This window comes from Teleopsis dalmanni, chromosome X, assembly GCF_002237135.1.
Source record: "Teleopsis dalmanni isolate 2A chromosome X, ASM223713v2, whole genome shotgun sequence".
NCBI lineage: Eukaryota > Metazoa > Arthropoda > Insecta > Diptera > Diopsidae > Teleopsis > Teleopsis dalmanni.
In genome coordinates this window covers 27,265,381-27,286,214 of record NC_051848.1, presented here as the reverse complement: position 1 = coordinate 27,286,214, position 20,834 = coordinate 27,265,381, and the positions used below count along the sequence as shown (strand labels likewise).

The 20,834-nt window shown below is 30.1% G+C and overlaps 1 protein-coding gene across 4 annotated transcripts in view; it reads right to left on the bottom strand.

The window, feature by feature from the left end:
• LOC119687164 (mitogen-activated protein kinase-binding protein 1) overlaps positions 1 to 20,834 on the bottom strand; it is a 49,812-nt gene that overhangs the window by 16,008 nt on the left and 12,970 nt on the right. For all 4 annotated transcript variants that reach the window (XM_038101374.1, XM_038101372.1, XM_038101375.1 and 1 more), the window contains exon 2: positions 4,495 to 4,586. In XM_038101374.1, coding sequence (XP_037957302.1) covers positions 4,495 to 4,586 — 92 coding nt within the window. The remainder of the gene's footprint in view (positions 1 to 4,494; positions 4,587 to 20,834) is intronic.

The window sequence follows — 20,834 nt, the reverse complement described above, 5'->3', positions numbered from 1 at the left end:
TTATACGCTTGTGCATTTGAAATCTTTTGTGCTGCCAAAGCAAAGAAAATTGTTTTCATATATATAGTTTTCATTCAAATGCGCCTCGGTTTTTAAGGGTTTTTTTTCCGGGTTGAATTTTTTATGCTGCAAAACCCGCTGGCTATGCAAGCATTGATGGCTGGTTTCCGCTTACGCCATTTGGAAGCTATTTGATGTCTTTGGTGTTGCCACTTGATTTTTATGTTTTATTTCTGGCATATGCAGAGCAGCCAGCAAATTACAACTTGGCTGCAATTTCGTTGACACTATTTTTACTTTTGCTTCCATTTTATTTTTAGTGCTTCCAACCGCCTCATGCCTCATGCCTCATCAAGGACATTTTAAATTTTTAATATAATAGAATTTTTTGTCCCTGGTTTTTTTTTTTATGTACTATGCACTATGCAATGTTAGTTAGAGGTTAGGAGTTTAAAATTAAATTAAAACATTTTTATGGTAGTTGGATAGCTATAAAACAGCGCTTTTGATATTAATGAGAATGTTGATGAATTCACTAGATGGAATTTGTTGGCTTTTAAATTTTTTTCTAGTTTTTTTTAACAAAGAATAACTTAAATTAAAGATTTTGCAAATAAGTTCTTTAATTTTATATTAAATGTTCTTCTTTAGAACAACCAGAACAACGACGTAGTTAGGGGAGTGTAAAGGGGCGAATTATAATTTATTCATAAAATGAGGACCTAAACTTATATGCGATAGATCAATGGAAAAGATATGGATATATTAAGGCAGTTGTGTGCAGCAATAAGATTACCGCTTTAACAAAAAAAATCTTTAAATGTAGTCACCTGCCTAGTTTCTAGGCAACCCCATCACCAATATATTTTTTGCATTTAGTTGGAGTATTATTTTATACATTAATACGTTTTCTACACTGTGTTATGCTAACAATTTCAATACTTAAAAACAATATCCAGACCTATTTCAAAATCATAATCATAATCGTTATCATTATCATAACAAACCTACTCCAAACCTACTTTATGTCTTTACTTTTATACTCATTTGCAAATTAGTTAGTTAGTTAAAGTGGAGGGAGGCACGAATCTTCCTCAATTAGCCGGTTTGAGTCCACAATTCCTCGTAACAATGCGTCAAAAAAAGTCAAACTAGAATCAGCCAGAAACATTTATACAGGCGAGAGTTTGTCTAATGCTAATACTGGAGATATCGCTGTGTTAATAAATAGGGCCCCCAAAAACCTAAGCCTAGTTCTGGCCAAATCTAAACACAGACACAACAGGTGCTCATTAATGAGAGAAACAAAATAAATAATACCGAACCACCAGTTTGGGTTCAAAGGGCAATATCGACGATCAAACGAATTCATAGATTTCTTAAGAAATACATACCCCATTTCAGTGAAAAAAAAATATAACTCAACAATGTTTGTGGACATATCTCAAGCATTTGATCGTGTATGACATCAGTGACCGCTTTTTGCAATTAAAAAATGTTTACCTCTAAACTATATAATGTTTATGAAATTATATATTTCATAAAATACTGTTTTATGTAAACAATAAAATAAAAATGGTTTTTGGATTCTTACAAGGCAGAGTACTCCCTCTCTTGGAATTAAATATCCAAAATTAAATTAAATTATTCCAAAATATTTTTTTTTTAAAGATTACAGTCTAGAACTCTACGAGAAATGGTAACCGTTTCATGGTATCTATTTGCGTATTGTATGGATAACACCCAAATCCACGGACCTGAAAAGACCTCTGGTAAAGATGAAGTTGAAAACGTAGTCAAAAAATACCATTAACGTACACTTTCTATTCTCAAGTTTTTAACAGCCATAAAGTAGTTTCAATCTAATTACTGGACCCCAAAGTCCAGTAGTACTTCTATGATCTCTAATAGATATACATTAAAATTTCATCAAAATCGTACGAATTTGTCAGTCTGCTTAATTTCGGCTTTTTTTTTAAGATAATCTGTGTTTTAGTTTCATATTTTTTTTATTTATTCTTCAATTCAGGGATTTGCTCTGCGGGGTTTGTTGTAAAGTGTCAGTCTGCACCGTAACATATAAGTTTTTTTTTTATCATAATCAAGCATTTCGTTTTGTCTACAGATATCTTCATAGGTATCTTCACACACATTTTATGTCTATACTTTAAACTACTTGTAGAACTTAATTATTGAAACAGTATCTATTGTCATTTCTTAATCAATCTTGAATATGAGTTAACATAAGTTATTGACATTATTTTTGATTAGAATTGATATGCTTTTATTGGAATTGCACAAAATAGTAGAAAAATGTAATAAGGATCTATTGGACATACAATTTTTAATGTACAGCCTAAACCATTTGGCGCACACATCTATCGATGTTACATGGCCCACCGACAAGTGGGATAGATGATTTTTAAACACTGCAACTGCAACGGGAACATATCCCAGGACATCTTCCTACTTTCCAGCAAATTTTGACGTACCATGAGTAAGTTTTGCTGTCATGACACATAAATTTTACCAAAATTATTGCGACATGACACTTGCAACATTTCAGTTCCGTTTTGTGCATATCCGTGTCTCTGCTGCAACACATTTCCTGCATAATTTCTACAGCACGAGTCCGCAACTCCGAAACTATTTCAGCCAGGCCCCTGTCTAATGTATGAGGCAGGATGACAGCCAAATAACTTCCGTAATAGTGAGAAGAAATGAACCACAGAGGAGCTCGCTCGCAAAATTCATAATTTAGATTGTGAAATTATTAAAAAAAAGGAACTGTGAGAAAGGGAAGTGTCTACATTTGCTGCAACACTTTCCTACATTTTTATACATAGCTTTTTTATTTTTCATGTTTTTTTATACGTTTTAATATTTTTTAATATTAAATATTCAAAAACGTTATGTGCACATATATTTTCGGGACATGCACTTCTATGCTGCGGAGTGTGAAACTTGTGGATGCTGTAAGTTGACTTAAAAAATTTGCGAAATTCACTTACTGCATATGTCATCACAGCTTTGTGCTTGCCTTGACTTTCGGTTGTGATAACAATTTTTATCTACTTTTTTTCCTCATTTATTTATACTTAAACAATTTTTGAACACTTTTAGGAGGAAAAATTTGGCCCCAAAATATATGTGTTAGTCGAATTTCGTAGATTAAAATTACACAAGTTGGAAATTGTGAGGCAACCTAGTTTTTGATAAATTACATGCCTCAGCTGAGAAGATTATTTTGTTGGTTGGTTGGTTATGCTTCAGTTGTAATTATTTTGCAGAAAATTGTTGACAATTTTTAAAATTAGAAAAAAATTGTTATATTGATTGAAAAGAAAAAAAATAAATTTTATAGATTAAGCAAAATAATTTTTAAGATAATATTTATAATAAGATATATTGATCGAAGGTTTCACTCATTGCATTATTGAACTAAAAAAACTCACGTAGTAAAAATATAGCAATACTTTTCTTCAGTACCAAAATTCACTTTATTTATATAAAGGAAATATTATTACAGGTGTTCACGATCTCGAGTAAAGGACCTTGGTAACCAGGTAATATTTCAACAGTTAATTTTACGTCGACACGAAAAAGTATAGAAACCAAGTACTCATTTATGGCATTAGAAAAAGTATCCACATCTATTCCTTTTCTTTGGGCATCGAAAAAAATTTCGATAATACTCAGAACTTACTGGAAAAGTACCGATACAAAGTACTCATTTATAAAATAGAAAAAAACCATAGATATCACTTAGAACTCACTAAAAGAAGGTATCGATACCAAGTCTATTTTGTATGGACATCGAAAAAAGCATCGATATACTAAATTCTTTTTTCTGGGTATCGAAAAAAGCATTGGTATTACTTAATACTCACTGCAAAAATAAAAACACAAAGTACTCACTTATAAAATGGAATAAAACATAGGCATTATTTAGAATTCACTGCAAAAAGTATCGATACCAAGTTCCTTTCTTTGGGCATCGAAAAAAGTGTCGATAATACACAGAACTCACTGAAAAATAAATATCGATACAAAGTACTCAAACTCACATTACAAAATGCATAATTAATACTCAACACCCGCTGAAAGAGATGTCAATACAAAGTATTCATTTTAGCATAGGAAAAAACATCGAAAAATGGGTTTGTCACATTAATCTTCAAAGGATGTAAGGACATGGAGATATAGTTCCCAACCCTTTCAAAATCAATCTATTTATCTATCTAGTATTTTACTCATATAAAAGTATTTGCAAATCTAAAAAAGTATCAAATATTATATTTACATGTATATGTAGGTCTATCATAATATTTTATGTTAAAAAAATTTTTTCTCTACCGAATTCACTGATTTTCACTTTAATAATTTTTTACTACATAGTTCCTAACCTTTACTATTAATGTTAGTTGGTGTATAATCATAATAATGATCTCATACGTTTTTGGATTTAATGATTTTATAGTTAAAGTAACTTACCCTGCCGGATAAGCCAGCAAGCCGCTAATTGGTGACACATCCAGAGCTGCATTACTGCAAACTGTTAAACCGAGGACCTTTTTAAGTTTTATCTGAAATGTAAAGAATAAACAATTATTACAATAAATGTGTAAAAAAAATATTTTTATCTTATAATTATCATTATAGTATTTTTATAATTTTTTAATTTATAGAAAGGTTTTTCGAACAGTAGTGAATTACAACAACAAAAATTATTATTATATTATTTTAATTAATTCAATTTTTAACTAACCATCTTCAGTGGTCTTGAAAATAATTCTTGTATTCAATTATTTGCAAATAATTTTTTAAGACTATAAGTACTAGGCAATAAAGGATAACGTGCTGTGTTTATATTAGAACGAAATCATAAACCTACTATAGTTATTTTTGATGGTTAAACAGTGATTAATAAATTTGTTGAACTGAAATATAAATAGTAATCTAGATAAGTTATCATCATTTTCAGCGGTTCATCAACTTAATCAGTGATTGATTGGGACTGTTAATCTAGTTTGGACTAAAATTGTCTCTAGTTTTCTCCAGTTTGATAAGGGTACTATCTTTTTGGTGTTTTTCTTAGCGGTGCCGATCTATTACTGCCATAGATGTCATATTGTACATTTTATCAAAAGACTGCGCTTTTAATTTCACTTCCCTTAATTTTACATTTCCTCAAACTTAATAGATTGGATCAAGGAATTGAACAAACAGTTGGTGACAAGGAAGTGTTTTTCTTAGCGGTGCCGATCTATTACTGCCATAGATGTCATATTGTACATTTTATCAAAAGACTTCACTTTTAATTTCACTTCCCTTAATTTTACATTTCCTCAAACTTAATAGATTGGATCAAGGAATTGAACAAACAGTTGGTGACAAGGAAGTGGCAGCGATATGGACCGAAAGCGCTTGTTAGACTCAAGCAGAGTTACAATTTTAATTAAAGAAAGCTCTTTATAATCATGTGAAGGAGTTGATTTCGTCTCTAAGGTACCATTTGAAAATATTAAAACATTAATTTATGATGTTCTTTTGATATTAGATAAATTATTGGTTTTTTCAGAATTCATGTTCATAAAATTATTTACCTTAAAATTAGCAATTTTACAGAGACAAATAAACAAATAAAAGTAAGTAAAATTGTTAGAAAAAATATATAATTTATTAAAAAAAAAAAACTAAAAGTAATTTGTTGTTACTAATTTTTTTTTTGTTTTTTTTTTTGTTATGTAGTTAACTACAAGGTCACTTCAGTGCCGTTTTGCGCCAATTTTAATTTGATTTGTTAATTTACGTTTTTTTTTCAGTGTAATGTAAACTTTGTTATGGAAGAGGAGGAGTTGATGTCATCAGTACACTTCAAGTTAAAATTGCGTCTGGAAATGTTTAATTTCACACACGAGACGAGTACATATATTCGTATTTATATATAAGAATATAAATTTATATTTTTATAACTTTATATTTTTCAAAACTGTTTTAATTAGTGTGTAATTATTTGAAGTACAAAAATGTGCAAAATAATTTTTGTTGTGAGCAATGCGGAGATTTGACTGCGGATGCACATGATTTCATTCAGTATTTATTTTTGTTTTAAATGAGATACAGGTACAGGTATAGTAACAGATACAGATTCAGATTCAGATACAGATACATATACGTTCATACATTTCGCAGTTGCTATAAAAGCTGTAATTACCATTTTAATTTACCTTGATCTTGGATATTAAATGCCATTGAAGGTGGGTCTTTGAGGCGTGTGTAAAACTATGTTTGCTAAAAATTTGTGCAAACAGGTAGTAGTAATAGTAGTAGTAGTCGTAAGTCACCCTCGTTAAAAAAGTATAAATAAATTTATCACGCTCAAAACTCCATTGATGGATTGTTGCTTTTCGTGTATTGCGGGTGTGAAGTAGTAGACAGGCGTGAGGCGCGTACTGTCTTACTAAGTGCCAATAAAATTATTTAAATGCCCACAATCAAAATAGAAAACCATAGAGTTTTTTTTTTTTGTGATATATAAGTGTAAACAGCGGTAATTACCTTGAGATTTATATACCAATAATAATTTTTTTTAATTGTAGAACAATCTGAGTCAAGTTTGCGCAAAGAAATGTCATTACTCATTCATAATTTTCGTTATCTAAACATTGGTAATGGATTGGACTAAGAGTTCAAGTGTACCTTGATTTTAATTATTTTGTTTTTAAAATTATATTCAAAAGTTTTTGCAAAATTAATTGAAAACAGTAACTTTATTTTATTATTAATTTATTTAAATTAATAATTTATTTAAATTAATAATTTATTTTTTTTTTTATCTAAATTGCTTTGCAATTAAATGATGACAAAGTTTTTTAGAGGTGGCTTATTATACTATGCACTTAATTGGGTACCTAACCTCAGAGACAATTATTATATCAAACAGTTTTGATTTCATATTTGAAGTAGTTCCTTTAAGAAAAGATAATTATTCTTTCTTTAATTAAAATAAATAATTAAGAAATATATCAGCTATTAAAAGAAATTTAATCATACTGCAATATATATATGCTAATTACTTGCATATTTGATTAAAATATATGTATATTGATTATCACTAATGGGTGCAGTAAAGAAGTTGCGAAAATGATTAGAAACATCCGCTTAACAAGATTAACATTAGTTTATTCTGAGTGCTTGTAACTCAAAGTAAGAGTTGTTAGTCCCTAACAATACAATATGGCTCTAAACTTCCTTGTAGGCATCATGTAAGATGTCACAACTTTTCTACAAATCAATGGATTATGAAACCACCACTATTCTATTATTCCCGAGATGGAACCTTTTAGAATTTTTAAAAAAAATGCGTGCTTAGATTATAATTAGTGGAATTTGAAACCAGACTCTGTATATCTTAGTCCCAGTATATATTCACCATGTAATCGGAATAATATTTTTTGATTACTTTGAACTTATTTGATAGTTACAGCTGCGTTAGTTGAGCATTCAAACATTTACAAAATACAAAATACAAAATACAGAGTGCAAACAACTTACATATATTACTGCAAATAACCAAAGGGCTCGATGTATCTGCCTTAAAACTTATTTCTTCTGGACGTCAAAGTCAGGCATTTACAGAAAAAATTTACAATGTTTTTTTGTTTTTGTGGGTTCCTAATACTTCTGTAGCGAGGATTATGTGGAATACGCAGTTCTTTCGCATTTGTTCCTATACACCAATGATCGGAAAGAACTCCAGTAAGCCTTGCAGTGTTTACGAAATTTCTTTTAATGAGTTTCGAGGAACTAATTTTATTATAAGTAGGCCATGTTAACCCGGAAGTTGCATATGACTTATGTGTGCTTTCCATCTGTTATTGACAAGTTGAAGCAAGTAGAAGTAGTTAATTCTCTTAATGATCTCTAGGGTAATATAAAGCGATACTGTCAGCTTGATCGTTCCCTTCGATGTTCCTATGTCCAGGAACTCGGTTGAGGATTCAAGAGCTTTGATTGCTGCCTGGCAACACTACATTTGTTCTTGATGTGACTTGCAATTTGCCGACAAACTTCTCTAATTGCTAAAATTTTAGTCTAAAAAGCTGTGGCCTTATTAGGGAGCCTTAGAGAGTTTTTTTATGTATTCTGATGACGCCAGCCATCCAAAGTATTTTCTTTTTCATTCATTTCTTGAATGGAATATTGTCTGCATTTTTCTTTTAAAGTCTAGGCACGGATTCAGATAATCCGATGTCGTCCTATACAGACAGTTTGAAAGTGTACCTAGTATCCAACTGTGTCCATATGTTCGTTTCGACCAGATGCCTGTTGTTTTTAGCCTAACAGCGCTGTTACAAAATATATTTTTGATGTGAAAATCGATGGGCAGGAGGTATAGCATGACGTTAAAGTCATCCGAATGGTTGGTCCTTAAAGCTGCTGTGGCGCCAAAAGGATAAATTATTTTAATTTCAAGTATTTAAAACTCTTTTTGCGATCGAGTTACACGCTTTAATATATATGAAGCTGAAATCTACAGGTTGATACTTTATAACCAATTTAATAGTGGAATACGTATTTTAGAAATAATAAGGAGATTTAAGCCTATTGATAATTTAAACATTTTATTAATATCTTAACTTAAATATTGCTGAAAGTCAATGAACTTCTCGAACTATTAAGGACTGCTTTACAAAGCAATCCTCTTCATGCCCCATATGCACTATAGTTATCTCACATAGATAGATTTTTTTTTTGCAGTGTATTGCAATATTTGAATAACTTTGACACAATTTACATTATATAAAAGCAATAAAGTCATATAGCATAGCTAATATGCCAGTTTAACTATTTATAAATGTGTTATAATATTCGTATTAATTTAAATATTTTAAAATTCCTAAAAAATAAGTCAATTCCACTCGAACCCAATAAGAATTTGATATGCAAAATACAAGCTCATGCGGTTTGTGGAGCTCAGCACGGGCAGCGAAACGTTTTCATAAATAAGTTTTAATGTAAAAATTGTTATGACGCTGCCGAGATGATCTCAGCTCAAGTCTAAATATTTCAGACAAATTTTGTATCTTGTTTCTCTGCCTCCCTGCTTCTCTGCTCTGTTGTACAAAGAAAAACTTGTATCTTTATCTCGTGTGTGCGAGCATCAGCGGTTGTGGCGTCTACAGTTTCGCTTTCAAAATTGATTTGATATTGAAAAGAAGAGAAATATATTTATTTGTATTTTAATCTTGACTTGTGAATTGTTTAGCTTCCTATCGTTAATTGTGTATGAAATGAAAAAAAAAAAAAAAAAAAATATATGAAAAAAAAATGTCAATAGTAGTTGCGTTGTTGTTGTTGCTGTTTTTGTTATTAGGGGACTATTATTAAATAAGTATATATTGTTTGTGTTTATTTCTCTCCATCTATGTTTGCTTATAAAGGAAAAAAAAAAGATTGAAAATCAGACATGCTTTACACTTGTTAATGGCTTCAAATATTAGGTACTCACGCAATCTAAAGATAATCAATTTTGTATCTGTTTGTTTACATTCGATTGTAAGCGTTACATACGAATGTTTCTTTATAAGTCAAGTGTAAGCTGATTTTTTTTTATGCTTTAATAAAAATATAATAGCTTATTATATGTCTACACTTTTTATTCGTTGAGTTATTTCCCTTTATTATTGTCACTTCATTACTTTTAATCAGTTAGCGTTCTTGAGTTAATACTAACATATATAGTAAAAATAATACTTTGAAGTTAGAGTTAGAGAGTTAGGAGTGACTTCTAGCTACCTTAATCACAGTTCCTGTACTTTCTTAATAATAGAAACAAAGTTGATAAACTACAAGTTTATAAATACGTATATTTCTTCTTAAAACATCCATTTATACTCCATAAATCCCTAGGAATGTGGGAAGCAAAAATCATTCTAACTAATTGAAGAAATTTGACCTCTTCAAACTCCAATTGTCTATCTAACTCATAGTTGTTCCAACTTAATTCAGTCTTATCATACTATAAGTGTGAAATGAGCTGCTTGCATTAACAAAAGATGTTGTTATGCGAACGGAAGCCACACCAACTTTAACTAAATAACAACATCCGAAAAGCGAAGGACGAAAAAGGACCCAGGTAGTTTCAAGGTCTACTTCGACTAATCCTTAACTTCAGTGGGGCCACTTGTTGGACAATGCGCCGTCCCAACGTCCCACCATATATAAGTGTGAACACCATAGACAATATAATAAAGGTGACAGTGAAAAACTTAACTAAAAGTCAATTCATACCGATTATAATTGTTAATTAGAAACAGTAAAGGGAGAAACAGTAAAGAGTGAAGCAACACAAATAGGAACGTCGAAGGAAACGAGAAAGGTAACAGTTTAGCCCGCTCTGGTGCTTCCCTGGATGTGTCTCTAGCAGTACCGATTTATATTCCTCTAGAAGCAATTAAGAGAAGTACTTATCTTCTATTTTCTTCAACTTTCACTAATAATAAAATTAAATCCTCGGAACTTATCAAAAGAGACCGCGTTAACACTGCAAGGCTTGTTGGAGTTGTTTCTGTTCATTGATGTAAAGTAACCCACGCTGAGAAGCTGCGTATTTCTCATAATCCTTACTGCAGAAGTTATGGAAACCCGCAAGAAAAAGAAAACATAATACATTTTCTCTGTGAATGTCCGGTTTTGACATCGAGAAGAAACAGGTTTTTGAGAAAATATTGGTTTGACATTTTATCAAACTGTTCATCGGTGTAGACGTTAGACCTATAAAATTATCTTGATTCGAGAGAATGGATTGATTCTTTACTCCTCTATATTAAAGGTTCTTGCGAGGAATGTGTTAGCAAAACGGCAAAAAATTGCTAATTGAGGTTTATGGAAGTTATTTAATGGCATGCCACTGCAACCAACTAATCAACCAAAGAAACATATAATATCATAGGAAACGATATTTCTTCTTCTTGGACTTTAAGAAATACAAGGAAGCCAATGAAAATCAGTTTCTGATATCCATATTTGGTTAATAGAAATAGAATAAGAAATAGACTGATGACTAAATACTTATCAATAGTCAATGAAGATTAATTTAAGCCATCTATATAGAGTATCGAATAAAGGTATCAAAATAACATCTAATACCTTACAAACTTTTTTATTGAGGACTTATTAAAAAAATTGAACAAATATTTTATTTAAATATTAAATATTAAAAATTATTTCATTTCCAATAAAATAAACTTAGATTATTTATCTACAAAACATTTTAAAAATCTTATTTTTCATATATTGTGTTATATGTGCACTGAATGCAATTTCTTATCTGAATGAAATCAGCTGCAAGGTGTATAAAACTTTGTATATTTTCTCTCCCACACTACGTCTACCTATCCATGCATTAATTATATATAAAATACCTTTTATTGATAGTTTTGACTTCTTTATCAGTGAATGTGTCACTTTTATGTGAAGTCGGTGCGCATTTAACAGTTCATTTGTATAAATTTTAATAATTTTGTTTACTTTAACTCTGAAGCACTTTTATTGAAGTCTGAGTGCGAGTATCTGTGTTACTGAAAAATATATTTTCGTTATGTTTGTGGGCGTAACTTAACTTTTGAATTTAATGTTAATCACTTGCCATAAAATTCACGCACTTCATTGTCACTTCTAAGTAAAGTCTTTGTGGCAAGTTTTGCGCATTTTATCTAACACTTCTTTGTCTACAATGATTAGCCACTAAATAAGAAGCGATTAAATATATAAATTATGTTTTGTTTTTATACAAATAAATTAAAGTTATTAAAATATAACATTCAGAAATCCATAATATGTTTTCAAAACGCACATCCGTAATATTTCTCATTAATATATGAGGCCTTGAATAATGAAAAAGATACATTTTCATCAGCTATTTAAGTATGTACAATTGATAAAAATAATTAATTTTTTAAATATATGTTCAATATCACAATTGGTAGGAAATAATTCTATAAGCACATGATATAACATACATAATAAAAAAATATATAAAAAAATATATAAAAAATATATAAATAAATACATAAATCTACATTACAAATTCAATTATCTGTAATTTTTTAATAGTTGTTTGTAATTAATTTGTTAATAAATAAATTTATAATACTAAAATTATAGAAACAGAATATTTTTTAAAAAATTTTTTCAACTGTAACAACGTTATTAAAATAATCGGTTCCGTTTTGAAACATCTGTTAAGTTCAGCGATTTGCATATAAAAACATATAGCTTTGAAATCTTCCGTCAGTTATAAGAATATACATCAGTTTTACAACCGCCGTAGAAGGTAATGCTATTGTATTATAAAATTTTAAAATTAAGAGCTCTAATGGGCTAATCAAACATAAATAAACTTAGCTTTCCCAACTTGAAAGAAACCATCACTATAAAAAAAAGGTTAACTAAGTTAACGCTGGGTATATGGTGCTACTACATAGATGAAATAGTGAAGAACTGCACTTTCTGAAAGTGCATTCAAAATAACTTCAGAATTTAATGAAACATTGAAAGTTGAATGACAGATACGACTTGAACAAGTTTAAGTGATATGTTACATACATGGATGCCCGACAAAATCGACAGGACACTTTCTCATTCGAGAAAAGAAAGTTTTAATATATTTCCTTAGTAAATGTTCAATTTTAATGGAGTTATGGGTACACTACTTCGGAAAACAAATATTAGACATGAAAGCGTTAATGAGGCTGTCGAATGGAGAAAACTGGCATATCTTAGTGATTTATCTGAAAATGGCAATTCGTTATAGAAAGAATATTACATTAAGACCGAAAAGTTTTCGGAAATTCTCATTTAAAATTCGCGCGCTGTATATTTTTCGATATTTTAAGTTTATGTAGTTTGGCAGCAATTAGGGACAATTACTATGCCAAAAATGAGCGCGATCTGTCAGACAGTTCGTTTACGGCAGCTGTTGAAACCAGTTCACCTCAGTAGTGCGTTGCGAAAAAACAATGGAAAAAAATATTGAACAAAGAGTTTGCATCAAATTTTGTGTTTCGAACGAAATTTCGTGTGCAGAATCGTTGCGAATGCTACAAAAGGCTTATGGGGAATCAGTTTTATCGAAAACTCAAGTTTATGAGTGGTACAAAGCCTTTCAGGACGGTCGTACGACCGTCGAAGACATTTCGCAACGCACTACTGAGGTGAACTGGTTTCAACAGCTGCCGTAAACGAACTGTCTGACAGATCGCGCTCATTTTTGGCATAGTAATTAATGGACAGTTCTGCCAAACTACATAAACTTAAAATATCGAAAAATATACAGCGCGCGAATTTTAAATGAGAATTTCCGAAAACTTTTCAGTCTTAATGTATATTAGAAGCATTTTAATATCCACAGGTTGAATTTCTCAATGTTCAATTTATCTGATATTTACTGCAATGAAGAAGAATAAGGATGAATCCAAACTTCCAAATGACGGCGAAAGCCATAGTCGTACAATGTCTCCACGCGTAAATGGAGACAGAATCCGTCGAGAGTGAGAGTGGGTGATATGGTAATAAACTGGGACGATAGCGTTAAATAAATATCTCCGCATCACGTTGGACAAACGATTCACATGGCTTAAACATGTTCAACTGAAAAGAATTAGCTGTGCCAAAATTCTTCATTATCTCCAACCGCTATTCAGAAATGAAAATCTCAATGCTAAGAATAGGAAAGTGTTATTAGTTATATATATATGATATCTTATATTTCAGTTATATATAATTCGTTCGTCACTTCTATATGGATGTGTAGCGTTTAGCAAAGCTTTAAACACTATTATTCGCCTGCTAGAAATTGCACAAAGCCAGGCTCTAAAAAGACTTTTCAAAGTAACATGGTACATTAGGACGAATGACGAATGACCACAAGATTGTTCCCATCAAAAAATATATACAGGATAGAGCCCTGAAATTATTTACGAAAACTGACAGACTTACCAACACCGCGTTATCAAATCTCAGAATGGTTACATGCTCCTCGGGGAGGTATGCAAATCTGAGGTCAATTATTGCTTAGTCTGATGAAGTGATAAACAATAATCCAGTCAAGGCGTAAAGTGGGGTTTTGAAAATACCTCGAGTTAAGAAAGAATAAAAGTGCTCAAGTGCACTGACTCAAATAGTTTCAACATAATAATAGTTAGATTATACTTATTTACCTATAGTTAATGTATAAAATTCAAATTGTAAATTTAAATAACCTGTATATAATAAAGAATATTACTACTATAACTATTCTCGCATTGGTAGACACAACGAATAATTAAGGATTCCATTCGACGATTATTGTAGTAGCTGCATATCAGGGTAATAAAAGGAAAGTGTTATTCATCTGTTCTATCAGGAAAGTTTTACTCATCTATTCTAGATTCTAGGGTAATTCTAGATTCACTCATATCTCCTCTTCATTTAAAGTATCACAGAACGTAAAGTAGCTAATCTTTTCCCTGTCGGTTCAATTCTTATAAACGGAGCTAACAAATTGTTGGGATTACCTTATATTTCAGTATCTTATATGTTTATATATATAAAAACGTTATTCATAAGTTTACTTACTAATTTATTTGACTGTTTATAGCGCAAAGTTTTAATTATTTTAATTCACGATATTTCGTTTAATTCTCAATGAATTAATAATAAATTTTTTTATTAGATTTTTTTTTTTCTTTATTTATCAGTGTTTTACTCCTACCGAATTATTTTTATCTTTGCAATTTTTTACGCAAAATTTTAACACAATTTAAAAATAGATAAAGAATATCAACTTGAATACATATTTTTATGTAATGTATTCAATGAATGTTAAAAAGCAAAGTATAAAAAGCAAACAAACCAAATATTATACAACTTTTTAAACCGCATTTAATTATCTTTCCCCTCCTTTACTTTTGCTTTCCATTTCATTACTAAAATAATTAAACGGCAAATCAAAAAAGATACACAAAATATTAGACTTTCGAACGAAGTACGTTGAATAATTATCAAAAATACTGATTTTGGTAGTGCGCAAAGCATTCGAAAAGAAAGGGTTTCATAAAGGTTGCCACACTTACTGAATTTCAAATAATAAAATAGAAATATGTCACTTATTTTTATAAAATTGTCGAACTTAAATCCAACAATGCTTAGTTACACTTCTTGATTGAGATACAATCAAATAAAAAAGAAATTGACTTATTATATTGCATTACCAATCGTTTACCAAAAGTCCTTTTCAATATGTAATATTGATCTATGTAAAAGAGCAATCTCTTGCTTTTATAAATTCATTGTTGTAGATTCTCTAGACTCGATAGACTCGTCTCTCACAGCCACACACTTTGTCAATTCTGTCTGCATAAGCAAAGAACAGCGGTACGTCCGATTCAGTAGTTATCATTATTTTTTCTTTTTTACGCTCTTTACGCTCATTCAAATAGGAATGAGAGAAGGAAAGGAGAGCATTTTATATATTCATTTTTCTTTTTTACGCTCTTTGCTGTGTTCTATTTGAATGAAAGCAGGAATGGAGAAGATTTTAAATATTCAGTTTTACTTATGAATTCCTATGTATTTCGTTTTTGTAAATTGCTTCCACGCTTTCAGCGCTGCCAGTTGTTGAGATAGATTTCATTTAACTTAGACTGTGCGTTTTCGATCGGGTAGTTTTCGGGTATAAAGTATGCCCAAAATTCTTATAAGTTTATTATCCTCAATATTTCTTCTTATTAATGCGTAAAGGAATTTGTGAAAAGTGTCAATAGCACTATAATTCGAATGATTTGAGTCTATTTATAGAGAAAATAGACTTTGTCTACGCTTCTACATTGTAAAATAACATAGAAAAAACGTAGTATTTTAGAATTATTATCCCAAGTGATATCGACAGCTCCCAGGAACAGGAGTATTTTCGTTTTCGAAAGATCTTAGTCTATTCATAGAGGAAATAGACTTTGTCTACGCTTCTACATTGTAAAATAATATAGAAAAAACGTAGTATTTCAGAATTCCTATCCCAAGTGATATCAACAGCTCTCAGGAACAGGAGTATTTTCGTTTTTAAGACAAAACAAAATTTGCATAAGGGTTTTTAGTGAATCAAGATAATGTCAGGTCAACAAATGGTGATAATACTCAGAATTCTGTTCATAAATGCGAGTATATTAAATTCATTTAATAAAAAATATAAAATCACTTGAATGTATAAATATCAAATGATAAACTAAAATTGCAAAAGTTTAAATTTTTGAAAAAAAAATATATATTTAAACCTTAAATAAGAAAATATTAAAAATTTAATATAATTCAATGAATGAGTACTCATCTTCAATAAAATGTATCTGTTCGCTACGCTTCCTCAATAAACGACGTAGTCGCATACAGACTCTTCTCACCTCACATTCTACGTATTAAATTTCAGGTTAAAAATTTCAATTCATTTTGTTTTGTGTATCGTTTTCGGTATTAATAACAATTGTGCAGATACAATAATTGAGCTTATTTCATTGAAGCACAGAATCATTAGAACACAATTTGTTAGATAGAATTGGAGTTAGATACACTTCAGTGAGCAAATTAAACTGCTCAGAAGAGATGAAATGTGTTGGAATGTAATTCTGTGAACGTAAACTACTTCAAACCGAAATCAATTATTTAAACATAAATTTTGTGATGAATTTTGGATATTCCAATAAAGCCATCAATCAACGTTGAGATAAAGAAAAAAAGAATAAATAAATAATCGATCTTTTCTTTTGAATTTTGAAATTTTAAAACCATCAGAAATTGTTGGTAACAGTTGGTGCGACCAGAAAATTTGCCTCTGGATTTTGCAAGTTTGTAATAAGAACATTGAGAGATGATGATGATGACGACGATGATGTCGTTTTAATATTCTAGGTATTAATGGGAATTTCAAATAAATTAAATTTAATTATGTAAATCTTATTATTTAATTTTTTTTTTTTAAGTTTTCATTTAGTTCATATATTACAACATTTTTATATTTGTATTGTTTATTCATTTTTAGACAATTAAATATTCTTTTATATATAATAAAATTGCTTTAAGCTAAAGAAAAAGTTACAGAAAAAATAGTATTGGAAAGACTTAAATATATAAACAATAATGTGACTTCCAAGAAAGCTGTTCCACAGATCTATAGCTCACAAGAGTCTACCAAAGTATAAAAAAAAAACTATCAGCTAAATGAAATCTAACAGAATGGTCCATATTTGACATAGTGGTGTAGCATAATGAAATCCTTGTCAATCTTAAAAATTATCTCTTCCAGTTAAAATTATAAGATTTTCAGCTAGCTTTTTATCAAACAGAGAATTCTCGGTCAAAATCTAAAATCTTCGTTATCTTATAAAAGAAATTACAGTGGAACTCCGTTGAACTGTGGTCAATGAGAACCCAGTGTACAATATTATGAATATTATATGAATTTCGCGACTCCGAGGAATATGACGAAAATAAATTGTATATTCACTAGCTAGAAAAAATTCTGAACTAGCGTTATTAGTGGAACATATATTGATCTCATTAAAATGTACTTCAATACTTATTCATTATTATTTTTTAAGAGCAACAGAGTACAAATGGAAAACCATATTGAACTGCGAAAAATCAAAACTAATAAGGCCAACTTGCAATTTATTGAGAACGAATATTCTACTAAGAAGATGCAAGATAGAAGTGTCAAAGGTTAGGTCAGATTGAGAAGGTGCTTGCTGACAGTTATCAGCACTTCCACTCGGAGACATATATTGCCCAATGTAATAACCTCAAAAATTTTCCCGGAGGAAGCGATTTGCTAACCTTTGTTATCTTCGTGTACTATTCTTGTCAAACCATTTAGTTTACCAGATTCGAGTTTTCCAGCCTCATGGTAGTGCTGAAAACCTAATGGCCAATATGAAAAATAGGGTTTTTCTTTTGCTTAGAATTGCAAAAACTTTAAAAACATAGACGATAAAGAAATAACTAAGTACTTTTTTAGCATATACATAGGTCAAGTAAGACATTTATATTTATTCATTCTTTGAGACATTCCTTCTACATATACTATTGAAGCCTATGAACTAAGGTGTGTGACGGACACCTGGTCGTCCTGTTAGGGCAGGGTTAAGTAGCGTATCAACTAATAATTTTAGAGCTCTGTCTCTGATATATTTTTTCACTGAGTCAATCCTAAGATCTCTATGTATGTCTGTTGATCTAATATACCATGGAATCTTAAACAGTCTTCTTAAAGTCAGGTTTTGTGCTATCTGTAATTGCTTTAAGGTAGTATTTGAGGCTTTGCTATATGTAACACATCCGTACAGTAGTGCTGGTCTAATTACTTGCGTATAAAGTAACTTTCTGTTTTTAAAGTTGAAGTGATAATTATTAAATAGCGGCTTTAATAAATGTAGAATCTAAGAGCAGCTATTCCGTTTGTATTTCAAATGTTTAAGCCAATTGAACCGTTTGTCAAAAGTGACACCGAGATATTTTATGCTATCCTCCCACCGTATCTCCATGTCACAAACGCTCACTCTTGGAGGATGCTGTCTTCTTTTTCGAGTTTATTACTTTTTTATAAAAATTCGTTAAAAAAAGGCATTCCACTTATATTACTAATAAGGTTTAAAATAATTTAGTCATAAGAATATCACCAAAATATGCTTCTAATCATTTACATTTCAAAGCGGTTATTCTAAATATTTAAAATCCACTTTAAAAAAAAACAAAATCTTCAACTATTCATATTAAATTCTTTTTTTAAAATTTAATTTCATGTTCTTATATTTTTCTTTTTGAGATTTCATAGTATTATTGTTGTTTGCGGTTTTTCTTAAAATTCGCAAGATACTTTTAGTCATTTGAAACTTTCATTAGTTATTTGTCATACAGAAGAAAGAACACATAGATACATATATTAGTGCTCGTATGTTGATAGTTAACATAATAACTGCCCAGTGGAGAAATTTATACATACTTGTAGATCCGGAAGTAAAAGCCTACAAACTTAGTTTAAATAAACATAAGAGAAAACATAAAAGAACAGTTGTAGATTAATTAAAGAAAATAAGACTAATACCATGTTGAGATATAATAGAACTATTTATTGAAATCAAATTGCTCAAAATCAATTTCTTTAGCTTATTTATATGTGGATATAGCTGACTTCTCGAGATAACGAAATTCAAAGTTATGAACTTGCTAAACAATTCGTAATAGCAAAAAACTTATTAGTAGTAATGAGATACAAGAGTACAAGCCCATTAGATATATAATAGTGATAAAGGGCAGGTCTATTAATGCATAGTCTATAATATAAATATTTGCGAGAAAAATGCAAACAATAAAGTAATTTTCATTACAGAAGTCAAGATGTGTGATTTTCTTTTTGCTCAATTCTTATATTCTTTGGTAATTATCATGGACTTTGTCGCATATAAATATTGCATTATGAACCAGGCATATAGTAAATCTGTCAAAATACTTTCAAGGCAATGAAATGAATACCGAAGAGAATACTCGAAGACACAAAATTTGTGCGAAAAGTTTTCTGCCCAAACATGAAGAAATATATACCAATTTCTAGAAAATCAAAACGACAAGCAAACAAGCTAATCAATCCTAAACAAAATAAGGGGAAAACTGTTTTAAACCGTGGTAAAATATTATAAATATAATAATCAACACTGATCTTATAATATACTACTATTAATATACAAATATCATCTTAAAAAAATAGATTACGATTATTCTTACAGAACATGTAATGAGGGCTAAAAGACAACACAGCTCATATAACATGCATATATACAGAAGCAATTATCTGGGGCTTTTGACTTTGTTACCGACAGACTTATTATTAATTATTAAAACTATGGAAGAAACTTTTGAAGCGAAGAAGAGTCTTATTGTGCCAAACTCACTTTTAATTACACAAAACCTTTGTGAACAAAGTCCAGAACTAAATCTGGAGAAGAACTCTTAATCTCTTCTGGTGACAGAAAGTCCATATGGTATAAGTTTCTTTTGTGTGTTGCTAAGCTGGACAATTACAAAGAATATGCATAATTGTTTCCTCACCTTGGAGGCATAATCTGCATTCCGAATGAGCAGATAATCGAACTATATATAGGTGATATTTGAATCCATAAGGACTCGTAATGAAAAACGGGTAGGAACCTTAAATTACCTTTTGAAAATTTAAGAATGTTTTTGTAGGAGTATGGGTTTATTAGTGCTTTGATTTGTCTGAGTTTTGAGAAATCTTCCCAGTACATCAACCGCTACCTCTCCTTGATTATTTGTTTTGTATTGGCACAGTTTAACCCACAAAAGTGTTGAAACGCAGTTATTGTTGCAGTTCCGACAGATTTATTTTAAACACTAATGTAGTCAAGAATTGGGTTGATTTAAATAGAATGTAATATATAAAATGTTCTTAGGTGTCACTGCATATATAGACTCAACTATAATATAAAAACCAAATAATTTACTAAAAAAAATCCATTTGAAGCTGTGTTACACGGACATCTCTCGTAACTGTGAAATAATGTATTCCCTAGTTTTTATTAATAGCGTTTTCACTATATATATAAAAATAATTTAAAAATATTTTTAATGATTCGTTTATTTATTTTTTTATTATCGTTATAATTAACCTTTTGTAACGTAAAATTTGTAGAGATTAGCAGAAGCTTCAATTAAAGCTTACTTAGTGAAATAAGTTAAGTGGATCAGAAGATAGTTCTATATTATATCGTTACGAGAATTCGATTTGA